General features: G+C 39.7%; 1 protein-coding gene across 1 annotated transcript in view; it reads left to right on the top strand.

Annotated features, from left to right (window-relative positions):
- LOC146165498 (uncharacterized) overlaps window positions 1-14,062 on the top strand; it is a 28,384-nt gene that overhangs the window by 5,415 nt on the left and 8,907 nt on the right. Inside the window, exons 4-17 of the mRNA XM_083381601.1 lie at window positions 678-832; window positions 2,006-2,184; window positions 2,853-2,990; window positions 3,807-5,508; window positions 6,045-6,162; window positions 7,250-7,373; window positions 7,925-8,082; window positions 8,725-8,849; window positions 9,290-9,367; window positions 9,826-9,925; window positions 10,348-10,623; window positions 11,417-11,572; window positions 12,198-12,370; window positions 12,891-12,956. Coding sequence (XP_083237727.1) covers window positions 678-832; window positions 2,006-2,184; window positions 2,853-2,990; window positions 3,807-5,508; window positions 6,045-6,162; window positions 7,250-7,373; window positions 7,925-8,082; window positions 8,725-8,849; window positions 9,290-9,367; window positions 9,826-9,925; window positions 10,348-10,623; window positions 11,417-11,572; window positions 12,198-12,370; window positions 12,891-12,956 — 3,548 coding nt within the window. The remainder of the gene's footprint in view (window positions 1-677; window positions 833-2,005; window positions 2,185-2,852; window positions 2,991-3,806; window positions 5,509-6,044; window positions 6,163-7,249; window positions 7,374-7,924; window positions 8,083-8,724; window positions 8,850-9,289; window positions 9,368-9,825; window positions 9,926-10,347; window positions 10,624-11,416; window positions 11,573-12,197; window positions 12,371-12,890; window positions 12,957-14,062) is intronic.

The following is a 14,062-nucleotide window of genomic DNA, read 5'->3' as shown; positions in this document are numbered from 1 at the left end:
ATTAAATGGACATCAGAAGACTACAGTTTTTCACACGGTACATAAGGTGCGTGTCTGGCTGTTTTTACGGCCATAAAGCCCAGTCTTATCAGTAACAGATAAATGCTTAAATAAATACAGGTAACATACAAAAAGAAGAGAAATCAGCCAAGCAAAAGACAAAAAAGAAGACCAATTCTGGCCTAACTTTCACATCTATCCCCAACCTTTCGTATCTACACTTTGGTTCTCCTTTTTCTCAATAAACCAAATTACAAAGCCTAATGCCCCTCACACTTATGGTTTTCTCATATTTTTGTATTTTTCAGTCCCTAAAAGAGCATTTGATAAATGATGGTGTTTAAAATTACTCTACACTCTTATATCTCCCCCGCTCCCCCCAGAAGAAGAAATAAAAAAGACGTATGATTGGAGCAAACCATTCTTTAAAATAATGCCCAATAAATAAACTAGTCTCAGCCTCAATTTATAAGTTCAGTGTAATAAAGACAAGCACATTTAAACAAGTGACAAAACATTTGTATAACACCGCTCTTCAAATTACTAAAATAGCAAATAAAATAACTTACTTCAAATCAACTAACACACATCTTAGAAGTCAACTTTTAGGGACACTAGAGTATTAGTTAACTTGGATGACGTGATTACTCCAACAATGCTCTCTTTGTTTACATCAGAATCGGCGGCGGCTACCGTCACAGCTACTGGTTCGTACGTCAGCTCATCCAGCAAGCCAAGGAGGAGGAGGAAAAACAATTGGCCTTTATGAAGAAACAACAGAAGGCTGTCTTCTCCGAAAAGCTCGCCTGGAGAGTTGGCAAAGACGGAAAGAGTAAGTGCAATCTGTGTTCGGCAAACTTTTTTGTCGCCGCCCGAAGTACTCTATTTAGAGCCATTGAAGGCCCAACACGTAATACAACTACGAAACCAGGACGAATTCAGGATATTTGTTTTAAAGATAATATATTACACGGTGCCTTGATGCCCAAACACTGCCTCCATGCCATAACGTAAAACACACTATAATACAAAGAATATAGGCGCACAATAAAATTTATGCGTTTACATAGTTAAAGTTTGCCAAACAATATAGTTCAAGAGGCTCTCAGGACCACATTTGGCACGTCGGTCTGAACCACGCTGAAACAATAAAAAATTCTAAGCCACACGAACTTTTAAAATAAAGTGCAATGAATGTACGGCTATCACGTGGCCCACAACTACATGATGACACTAAGTTATTCAAAATTAACTTGCGGCCCACTAAAAATGGCTCTGCGGTCCACATTTGGGCCGTGGCCCACAGTTTGCCGACCACTGAAATAGAACAAGTGGTTCTTAACCTTACTAGAAATGACCAATACCATCGATTTAAAGCCTATACTCGATGATGATACTATCAGTTATGGCCCGATACCAAAGCTTTAGGCATTTCATCCATGGCTTGCAAACTGAGTGTTTTCCACGTTTAAAATGATATTATTTAAGAAATAGCATATTTTAAGCAATTTTGCATCGAATGGGCAGTATTTTTGCCCAAAAAATTCCCATATTAGGATCGGAATAAAGTACTAAGTATCGAACATCCATATCAAGTGTTGTGTGTCGAGCTTATGAGAGCGTATAATCAAGAAGTTTTAATTGTCATGTAACTTACATAAATAAACATGACTGCCATGACTACCTGAAACATATTTACTCTATATCTACCCAGTTTTTGTATGTTTTTCAATAAGTTAAACAGCTCCTCTAGTAACCATTTTTTCTCGTTTTTCTTGAAGTATCGGGCATCTTTATTTACTATCTATGACCCAAGTTTGTATAGAAGTATTCTATTAATAACAACAGCTCGTCCATAGTAATTTCTTTTGTTCTCGTTTTTGAGTCCAACGAAGGCCGCCTTCTTTAGGGCGAATCATTTACTGATAAATATGCCTGGTATTCATTGATTACATTATTATGCATGATAGCGACAGTTTACATAAGTATTCTATGTCGTGCGCAGGGGAGCGTCGCATCAAGACGTTCGTTCGAACCAGCAGCGGTCGTAAGATCGAGAAGTACCAGTATGTGTCGGAGGACATCTACAACGAGATGGTTGCCATTAACGACGCAGGATCCAGGGCTTCCGAGTCTGCCAAGAGGAGATTGAAGCAGAAACTTGCGTTGCAAATGGGACTTTCCGTAAGTTGGTAGTAATAAAACGTCAGAAAATGTCAGAAAATGTCTGATCCTGGTTTTACTCAAGTTTTTAAACTAAGAGTTTTATTTTAATATACGCGTCAGCGGAACAGTGATCGACAAGCAAAAACCTGCTGCCAATGGTTTTGAATTCCATAAAGATGCACCCTTTTGTATAAATACGTCAGGTAATGCCGGCTAAAGTAGTGCTTTATAGATTAACTATCAAGATTTTAAATTAACGGACCCAAGTACCTTTTGATTTTCCAGGTAAATTAGGCGTCTCAACTAAATGGTGCCATGTCTCTTAGGATTTTGCCAATAAAAATTCATCTGTAGCCTTACTGAACCAAACGACAGATTATGCTTAACTCGAGAGTTTAAACTTAAAATTCCACTAGTCAATTCTTCTTTATAGCCCTATTTCTTATCTGTTTATACTTAATGCTTAGCATTATTTCATCAAATGCCAGATTATGCTTACCTCGAGAGTTTAAACTTTAAACTGAAAACTCCATTAGTCAATTCTTCTTTAAATCCTTATTTCTTATCTGTGAAGCCATATTGTAATCCTTACTGAAGCGCCAGATCATACTTAACTCTCGGGTTTAAACTTACATTCCACTCGCCTATTTTTATTTGGAACCGTGTTGTTTTCACTCTATCATTAGGAAGAGGACGCGGACATGTTGGACACTTGGGATGCGCAGTCCGTGGGAGTAGATGATGTTGCGGTGGATGAAGAAGGAAATCTTCTCTTGGATGAATTTGGCGAACCGATCAGCATGCAAGACACAGAGAACGTCGAGGTTGTAATACTTGGGTTTTACGCAACTGTTGAAAGTTAAATGGTGTAATTGATTCCAGACCATGCAGTAGGTAGTATTGTTTAGACGTTCAAATAAAACACAGATCGTAGTGTTGACGTAACACTTGTGCTATGTCGCATAAACCTTAGAAGCCATACTTATATGCAATAAATGCATTTTTGCTACCTAAGTGTAATAGTTTGTTCTTAACAAAGTCGTTTGCTGCTAATAATTATTAAACTGTTAGCCAAATTACTTGGAAAATCCGTGGTAGAGTAATTTATTGAAGGCATCATTTCAGATTATAAGCAAATAGTTAAAAATGAATTTGTCTGGTGTTTTAAATATTCTTATATATTACTAGATCGACTGTTTCTGCCAGGAATTCATATTTAATACTATTATACTGTGTTTGGCCGGGGAATTAACAAAAGTATCATTTGTAAGAAAAATGTCTTTCTTAAAATACATCTTAAATCAAACAATTAATTAACCGGTTTTAGGCTCTTTAAAGTTCCTCCTGATTACTAGGGTTTGTGTATCAACTACCTCTACCGTTTGTCAAAATTAAAAATTCTAAAGAGCGAAATCACAGTTTTTATTCACCCATGATAATTGTGAAGCTTATAAAAGGAAACAATCCTCGACCTAACGATAACATCGCCTTCTCTTTAAACTCCAGAAGGCTAGGTGGTTAAAAGGACTAGATCACAGCTTTTTACACACATAGAATTAATGCTTGGATAATACGAAAAACAATGCTTTAAACGTAAATACTTCCTCTTCCAATAATGCTTCTTCTTCTCAAAATCCCAGAAAGCAAGACGTCGTCGTAAGAAGGAGCGTGGTGAACGAGTCTCGGATGATGAGGAAAGCAGAGCGGACTCCGGACTCGCCTTCAGTGACAACGAGGAGCGGGAGCGCAGGAGGAGACGAAGAGGAGGGGGAAGCGCCGATAGTAAGGAGAGTAGGGACTCCGAGTTCCTTCTCGGAGGAACAAAGGGAGGGAGAGGGCGCAAAGGACGCAAAGGAGGAGATGATGACTCTGAGGATGAAGGCAGTGCTGTGTCCGCTTCCGGGAGGAAGAAAAAGGGCAAGAAAAAGGGAGGAGACGACTCTGATGGTTCGGACTACGGAAGCGAACCGGGGGCGGGAAAAAAGAAAAAGGGAAAAAAAGGAGGAGGTGGGGGGGACAGTGGAAGCGAATATTCCGAAGGTGGGGGTGCAAAGAAGGGTAAAAAGGGGGGTAAGGGGCGTCGGAAGGGGTCCAGGGATGGGAGTTTTGACTCGAAAGACAGCGGAGGCGGTGGTGGTGGGAAAAAAAAGAAGAAGAAGGGTAAAGGAGGACTTGACGATGACGAGAGCGATTATGAAAGCGGGAGTAATCGGAAAGGGAAGAAAGGACGCAAAGGAAAGAAGGGAGGCGGTGGTGGGAGTGAGTCCGATGGGAGCGACGATGATAGACGTGAAGGAAAGAAGGGGAAGAAGAAGAAAGGAGGACGCGGTCGTGGTGGAGACGACGGGAGCGAGGACTCCTTTACAGACGACGGAAAAAAGAAAAAGAAGAAAGGAAGAAAGGGGAGAAAAGGCTCCGGGAGCGATTCCCTCGGAAGCGGGGATGAGAGCGGCGATCCTCATCACCGCAAGAGCAAGAAGAAGGGACGCAAGGGAAAACACGGAGGAGGTGATGACGATAGTGAGGGATCCTTCACCGAGGGTGGCGAGCGAAAGGGACGCAGGAAGAAAGATCGCAAAGGAAGACGTCACGGGAGTGATGAGGACTCGGAGTTTAGCGACGACGGAGCCGTTGAGGGTCGGAGGAGGGATAAAAAGGGGAAACACCGGAAGGGACGCAAGGGTGATTACTCTGATGAAGAAGATCGGAGTTCGGGAGATGATGGTGGTCGTCGGAGGCACAGGAGGAAAGGAAAGCACAGGGGCAAGTACTCCGATGATGACGACAGCCGCAGTGACGACAGCAGGGGTGATCGACGTCACAGGAGGAGGAAGGACCGCCATCGACGTCACAGAGATGGAAGTGACGTCAGTGATGACGGAAGTTATCGATCCGACGACTCGCGAAGGTCGCGACGCCGCAGGAGGCGCCGGAGAGAGCGCGGCGATCGGTCCGATGAGGGAAGCGACGACTTTTCGGATGAGGGGAGTGGTGGAGGTCGCAGGAGACGAAGAAGAAGAGATAAAAAGGGAAGACGCAAAGGACGTCGCGGCTCCTCCTACAGCGATGAAGACAGCGTCTCCGGATCAGATGGAAGCGGCTCCGGGAGGAAGAAGAAGCACAGGAGCAGGAGGCGAGGATCCAGGCATCGTCGTGGTCGTCATGGCGACGATGATGACTACTCGGACGATTACTCGCAAGAGTCCGACTTCAGCGGGTCGGAGGACAGTCGGAGGAGACGACGAAGACGCAGGAAGAAGGATAAGCGTCGTCACAGGAGACGGCACTCCTCTTCCGATGAGGATTACAGCGACAGCGACGGGGATCACAAAAGCAGGAGGAGTGAGTCAGGAGTGATCGGGCAACAATTCAGAAGAATGTTGCTGTTTTCTTGCGACCAAGTTTTGTGCCTGACTGCAGAGTTGGGTCTTGTGACCAAGTTGGTGTTCTAACCAAGTCGTGGGCAACATTGATGCAATGTTGTCACGTGATCACTGCGTCCGAAGCCTGTGCCTTCTCCCTCTAAATATTTGCCGATTTTTTTCTGCTGTCTGTTTGGTTTTACTGCGGCCATCACAGCAGCTAAGGTCTGTGACTTTAGAGAATCCAAATTTATTTCCTTGTGGTGTTTTGCTTTTGTTGCTGATGGTTGTGGTAAACCAAATTCGGAGAAGTCGCAGGCTTTAGGTGCAGTGCTTGGTCGTTAAAGTGTGCTAACTTAATACAAAGTAACTTAACCGCTTTAGAAAGCAGTGTAAGACGTGTACCGCCTTATGCAGCAGGTTCCGTTTTACGAATTAAAATTTTTAAACCAGTGGTTACTTTGGAAGAAAGTTAAATACACCGGATAAAGTTTTCCCTTTAATAATCTTCCTCAGGACACAGACGTCATCGACGCCGGAGCGGATCCTACAGCGATGAGAGCGAATCGGACAGTGGAGCGGATGACGGGTCCAGGAGAGGAAGAAGAAAGAAGCACAGGAGGCATCGGAGGAGGTCAGGGTGTTTAGATTAAAGTTTTATGTTTAACTGCTGAGCTTCAAAATTTTTATTTTATTAGCTGAGTGGTTTCAACAGATTTGGTTGATCGTTAATGTACTACATGTTTAAGGAATGTTTGCTGAGTACCTTGCTTGATTTAAAACAGCGTTTCAGCTACTAAAGCTTTACGGGCAATTACTTAATTGCATTTTTTTTAAAACTGTATTTTTTAATTAAATTATGTTCAGGAGCTATTCGTCTTATTCTCAAGCTGTTTACTACGTTCAAGTAAATGGTATTTGAGAAACAGTTTTGGTTTTAAATGGCCACAACAAGCGAATTTCGGTTGATCTAATTTACTAGGTGTTTTACTAATGTGTGCGGAGTACCTTTGCTCTAATTTTCCCCTCGTTGCTTTTATAGGCCGCTAAACTTCGGTTGAGCGTAGCTTAAGGAATAAAAGTTTTAAATACAATGACTTAAGTTTTAATTACCAAATCTTAGTGATCTTTTCGATGCTAAATTGACGTTTTTCCAATTATTCGCCCAGTAAGCTGGGATTTTTTTTTGTTTGTTTCTATTTTCCCCAACATCTCAATTATTCGACTGCTACGAGCCAAATATTTCCTGTCACGAAAACCGTGATCAGCAACATCCTTTTCCACAACTCAGACGTAATTTCTGTTACAACGTAAAAGTAATTAGAATTTCGTGTAATAAAGTTGCCTCTAACCAATTTAGCAAAAGGCGTTGGTATTATTTGGCAATACATCTAAAGATTCGGGAAAACCTGAGACCTGTCATTCATAAGTGTTGTGTTTTATAGAACGAGTTTGTCAGGTTTCATTCTATCAAAGCCCATATCTTACTACGTCTTACTACAGCCTCTGACCATTTTGCTCCAAAACGTTTGTGTATAATTCATTCCACCACCTGATTTAGTCACGCTACAATTTTCCTAGCATTTCAAGTTACCACTAATCAAGTATTACAAACTAACCAAAACAACGAACCAAAATTGTTATCCAAGGTTGAACGTTATTAATGCGACCGTGTCCATGTAAACATACATTTGTATGACGACCCTTTCGTTTATAAACAGGAGTTATTCGTCTGATTCTCAAGACTCTGACGACAGTCGACCTCGAAATCGACGTCATCGTCGCCGTGGACGTCATCGCTCGCGAAGTTATGACTCAGCAGAATCTTCAGACTACGGATCAAGCGTAAGTATTTACGTACTTAACTACCTTCTCGAAAGGAGAACTTAATACAGTGTTAAAAATATATTTTGGTGGAACTATTAATCAAAATGTCACACCAATGTATTTTGTCATCTGTTCAATTCCCACATAAAATGGTTACTCAAATGCCAAGTTTGTTTCATAGCGGCGATAAACAAGCCATGGACATGTACTAACCAGCCTTGGGTTTAACTACACACAAATACACACAAAGTGTAAATTTTACTTCAAAAACTACAAAATTTAACAACGTCTATTTTTTGTTTCAAACTATACTAAAGAACCTCTAACTGAGGTACCTTTTTAACTCCTAACTTTTGCCCAATCTCTATGATGACTCGGTTTAACTATAAAATTAAAACGGTTTATTCCAGAATTAAACAATCACCACCAACCCAGCCGATATCACTTTTCTGCATAAACATTTGTGTGGAAATCGCACAATTATTGAACATTTTCCCAACCTTCCATACATTTTTAACTGAAATCGTATCATTACTCGCTTTAACGTTTTGCCTTCTTTGATGACGTAGCGGAGTCGAAGCAAGCGCCGACGTCACAAGAAGAAGCATCGACGTCACAGCTCCGATTATTCCGAATCGGGATCGGATGACAGCCGGAGACATAGACGTCACAGGAGGAGGAGAAGACACAGGGACTCGGACTCCGATTCAGACGATTCCAGTGGAAGGTGAATATAACTAATATATCGCGGTTAACAAAAAAAAAACAATCCGTAGACTTGTGTGGTAAAAAAAGAAAAAGTAGATTTTCCCCCAAAAAATGTCCCTTGTTAGGTTTGGTTACAAGCTAAGATTGTTTGATTAATACTGTGCATAGAAGAGAAAGCTAAAGGGGCCAAAAAAAATTGTAGTAGCCATTAAAGTGAGCTAAGCAAATTCAAAGTTTGGATAGGACTATTATATTTTTTACTTTTACTATTTGCCCTTTCTTTTTCCCAAACCAAAATTAATATCATTTAAACAAGGGCCTATTTGTCGGCCAGAGTTGTATAATTAAGACACTGAGATTATAAAATGTGTACGCCTGTTTTTTGTTTACTTTTGACAAATTTTTCACTTAACCAGTAAAATGCGGGATAAGTTTCTCAGTCAGGGCCAGCTCCTAAAATATTATCACATAGGCTTTAAATGAAGTTAAGCTAAAAAACAAAAAAATTTACGTTTTTAGTGGCATTTACAATGTTTTTATAGGCACGGTCGACAAACTATGATAGGCTGCTTTGCATTAACTAAAGTTCTGCGAAAAAGCAAACAGCTCCCCGTTTCTGGGATTAATTCTGTTTTTTACAATTTAGAGTTTTTTTTATTAGGCACGGCCGACACAGGCGTAAGGGAAGACGGCACAGGCGTCGTCACAGCGATGACAGCAGTTCGTCTGACTACACAACATCTACCGATGATTCAAGGCCAAGGAGAAGGAGACATCGCAGAAAGTGTGAGTAATTTGTTAATGATATAATAACCAAAAGCAGCTCCTTTCGTCATTGTAATTGTTAACCAACGTTTTCGACAAGGCGATTTGAATAGGTTGCCGAAACGTTGGTTAACAATTACAATTAGCAGTCGAGCTGTCTTTGATTTTTATTACCATGCCTAGTAGCAACAGTTCGTGTATTAGAGACATCACTGGATTTACAACAATCAAAATACTTACGCGTTATATACTTTAGATCTACAATGGGTCAGTTTTCCATTTAACAAGCATAATATGTCAGCTATAGTTCATCGTTTCCTTATATGCTAATTGTTAGCACTCTTAAGTTTACGGAAAAACTAGCATTTTTTCATAAAAAAAACTAGCATTTTTTCATAAAGGTTAATATTTGGTATTTTTTTGTTTAACGTGAGATTTTTTCTTCATTTTGATCATTTTAGACTCTGACGACTCTGATTCGGATTCTTACGATGATCGACACCGTAGACGAGGAAGGGGGAAAGACAAGGGAAAGAAAGGTCGGTAGAATTGTTGGTGTGTCTATGCTAGGGCACACAGAGAACCGCTTTGCAGAAAAACAGCAAAACTCTTGACATGTAATATACTCGAACTAAAACCCGATCTAGATAATGTTAATACAACGTTTGTGGCCTAGTTCGGGACACTTGTATTTACGATTTTCTTGGTATTGAATTACTGTGTGAGGCTTCATCATACACTTTTGAACAATTGACTGAATTAATCTCGGTTAAAAGAAGACTCACATATTGCAAATGACTTTCAGTTAAAAAGCGCCATTGTTAAAACTTTCAACAGTGAACCCAGTTTATTAGAGTTAGAATTTCAACAAAGAACCATGGTGTACATTATTGGTGGGCGCATGGTCGTGCATAGCTGGTAAGGATAACATACAATTTGTGACACTTAAAGAGTCTTAATACCCTATGCCGTTTGTTTATCGCCAAATTCCATCCAGATCGTCGACGAAGGCGCTACTCGACAAGTACAGAGGAAAGTTCGGCTGGAGATGAGAAACCTTCCAAGAGAAGAGACAGACACCGACGTAGAAAGGACAGGTAACTACTGCATTTGCAACTTGCGATGAAAAAACATCCGTTTACATTGTAGTAAATTATCGAGGACTTATCAAACGAACCTCTTAAAAAAACGGGCCTACAGTTAAGGGTAACCGATAAATTGAGATTTACATTTCTACTTTTGGACCTTACCGCTTACTTCGACAGCATAATTAGTTAATTTTTCCGACCCTAAACCGTTTCAATGTTGACATTTCACCATTCGGATTCAGGCAGATTATTTTATTCGAAAGAAATTTCTGATTAATTTACAAACCAAGAAAGTTTAAGTCTAGTTTTAAACCAAGCTTCTTAAAAACACGAGTTGAATTTACAAAGCAAGCAAAACTAACTTTTAAAAACACTTAGTACACCTACCAAATTTTGATTTTTTTAACCAAGATTTCTCTAACATTTTTCAGATACTACAGCGATTCGGACAGCAGCGACAGTTACGGTTCCAGGAGAGGAGGACGTGACAAGAAGAAGAAGAGGCGTCCTCCTCCGCGTCCTCCCAGCTCCGACTCCAGCGATCTCAGCTCGGAGGCTTCGAGCGGAAGAGTGGCCAAGATGTCGAAGAAGGAGCGGCAAGTATACGAGAAGAGAAGGAGAGACAAAATCGCGAGACAGGAAAAAAGGCAAGAGCAGAGGGAAGAGTACGAGAGATACGTCGAGAAGAAGGAGCGCAAAAAAGAGAGGTTGCATTTTTCTTTTTTTGTTTTGTAGAGAATTGTGACTTAACGCAGTGGTCGCCAATCTGTGGGTCGCCTAAAATTTTTATGTGGTCACCATAACTCATCATATTCCTGCTGTTTTAGTACGATTTATGTATTTTGTTTTCTTTACGATGACGTCAGGCTAAACTAAAACTTCCCAAAAGCTATCATTTTGGTGCACATGTGTAGCCACAGTTTTCTGGAATTATGTATATTTTACGCATATTTGCTAGTGTTACTTTATTCTGACACAAAATTGGCCGCAAAGTTAATTCTGATTTCATTTTATTCAAATTCGGGTCGCTTGTTAAAAAGGTTGAAGACCACTCACTGACTTAACGTGAAGTTTTTAGATCTCAAAACGTTTTACATATTACTTACGAGTAACAGCTCAGCACTTGCTAACTTGTTCAAAAATAACTTGTTGCGGAAAGCTACTTTCAAATTTAAACAGAAAAAACTTACAAAAACGCTTTGCACAAATAATTTCTAAAAGCCCTAACTGCCTTTTTTACTATTGTACAAAAATCACAAATAAAATAGAAGGTTAAAAACGTGTAAATTGGCCTAAACACTGCGCAATGATTTGCTGATATTTCACTAAACTGGAATTCATATCATAACGTTCGACCCTTTTAAGGTTACGCTGTGTGTATACAAAATTGGTTCGATAGCTTCTACTTGCATAATTGTATTCTGTTACAAATTTAGTTAGCATTAAATTTATAATGCTAACCATGAATGCCCTTTTTTTCTTGGTTTGTTTTACCGCTAGACGGCGCCAAAGGGAGGGCAAGGATTACGTTTCTTCTTCGTCGGATGACAGCTGGGGAGACGGCAAGACGGCGGTGAAATACGGAAAAGGCGAACGACGGAAATTCATGGACAAGAACAGAAAGACGGACGACCGGGACATTGGATACGATGATCCGTGAGTTATAATACTGTACAACAAATATTCGAGTCCAAAGTTCAGTTGCCTAAGTTTTTACAAACGCTTCAGCGTGTTTAACGTTGTCAAAATTTAACATTTGTTATTTTGTTCTTAATTTCACAAATGTAATAAAAAATTATTAAGCTCTAAACAATATATTTTCAACGAAAGGGTAAAGTCAGCTTCCCCATAGATTGTAATTCCTTCTGCCGTTGTTATGGTGCGAACTAAAATGAAATGTTGGCTTACTACTGACTACTAAGTTAATATCAACGATTGGGAACAATAGAATAAAGTGTATTAAAATTACAAACAGATTAAAGCAGCGATAGAAAGGCGACCTATATTTCTGCAGTGAGAACTAGATGATTATTGTTTTTTTTTTACCAGGGTTAAATATTTGACAGTTCCGGATCCACAATGAAAACCTTTCCATTTAACAGGCTACTCAATATTTTTGCTAGTTAATGTCAAAAACAAAACGCCTTTTGTAACACACTTCAACGACAGTATGCTTTACTAAACAATAATGACAGCAGGCAAACACAACACATCACACTTTACCCATCTACACTGCCATTGCACTAAACATAACAGTTTTTTTAACAACTGTTCCTTTTAGAAATGATCCTTGGACCAAGAAGAAGGGACGTGGGAAGCAACGGGATCGTGGAAGAAGAGGAGGAAGGGATTCGGGGTCGGAACCTTACTCCTCCGAGTCCGACGGCGAGTTTGATCCATCGGATCCCTTTAAGAAGAAGAAGAAGAAGGACAAGGGAAAGAAGAAGGGTAAAGGTAAGAAAAAAGTTAACTCAGTTTGTAAAGCAGTTCTTAATTTATGGTTGCAGATTGATTAAACGGAAAACGAAATTTTATTTGAATGTAAGAAAAAATATGGCAGGAATGCATAAAAACTTAGCGGCGTAGAACTTGTCAAAATCAAAGTTAAAAAAACGCGAGTAACTTAGTATTGAGTTTAAAACGCACACCAAGAAAGTTTTTTGTACCCTAGTCTTGTTTTTTGTACCTTTTTTGTCAACTGGTTTTCGAAAAAATTAAATATTTTTAAAAGATCAATGGTGCGTCTTGGAATGTTTGAAATCTTGTTATAGCGATGTAAAAAAAACTTAAGTTTCTTAAAATGCTTAATGGAAACACCTATTTCAACGCAAGTAATTTAAAAGCATTTTGCATTTTGGAAGTTTTTAAAAGTTTTTTTCTTGCTATTATACGATAAAACGTTTCTTAAGTTTCTAAACGTATTCATTACAATGGTTGGCACAGTCGTGGTAAAGTATTATTTCACTTTGATCAGGTGACGCTGCTTCGTCGGATGAGAGCGACGCACAATCGATTTACGAAGACGTCTTTGAAGAGGATGGTAAGCGATCGCTCTTCTTAACTTACCGAAGCTCCTGCATATCAAATTGCTAAAGCAAGGCAGAGTTATATTGACTTAGTGCGCAATAGGATTAGAAAACAGGGACGTGGCATACATTTAGTTGCCCACCTTCAGCAAATTTGTCACAAATCACAACTAAAAATTCAAGATAATGTGATAAACCTGAAAACAAGCGTCACTGTTAGCAAATTTTATTTTTATATTGACGAGCTTTCGCACAACCTTGCTTCATCAGGCAAAAGTAGGAATCAAAGCAAAAGCAAACCCTACACAAGTTTTTTTTATACAATACATGTGGCTTCTTATCTCTTTTTTAATGGGTTTTCCCTTCAATTTGGCCTCACGCATGTATGTCTTGCCCCTGAAAAGATATCCTAAAGCAGGGATGTCCAACCTGCGGCCCGCGGGCCACATTGCGGCCAGCCTGAAATTTTTGTGCGGCCCGCTAGTCATTTTCACTCCCAAGTAGTATTTTAAACGTTCAATATTGGCCTAATTAAATTGTACCAGTCAGCTTTTAGGGGAGCACTAATAGTATAATATAAGTAAAAAAATATACATGTAACTCTAAAGGCCCGTTATAACTCTAAAGAGCAAGACTTAATCTTGAAACTTAATACGTTCTGCGGCCCATTAAATTATTTCAAGTGTCAATGCGGCCCACTATAATAAAATGTTGGACATCCCTGTCCTAAAGTCATCGAGAGTTTTGTTTTGACTTGACTATATACCAGTGGTTCTCAACCTTTTTAGCTTACGGACCGGCAAAATTTCAAAACAAATTTTGCGGACCGGTGGACCATCAATTTAGACAGTTTGCTGCTGTTTTTTTTGATATCATACGTGTTATAGGCTACGTGGTCATATTTTCACATACAACTGGTATTTTCGCATACAAGTTGTAGCCTACTTTTAAACAGTTGGGCACAACACTTGCAGCATTGTGACGTACAATTAAGTCCGAAGTAGACCATCACCTCTATGTTACGCCACAATGCTAAAAATTACGGAACTGGCGAAGATTTAGATTTGATGGACAAGCTTTTAACATCTTGCATTTTGCAACTACGATATAAAATTGTAAT

The sequence above is a fragment of the Ascidiella aspersa genome, chromosome 2 (assembly GCF_963924565.1).
Source record: "Ascidiella aspersa chromosome 2, kaAscAspe10.2, whole genome shotgun sequence".
NCBI classification, from domain to species: Eukaryota; Metazoa; Chordata; class Ascidiacea; order Phlebobranchia; family Ascidiidae; genus Ascidiella; species Ascidiella aspersa.
The sequence above is the reverse complement of the archived record's forward strand: the minus strand, read 5'-3'. Positions and strand labels throughout refer to the sequence as shown.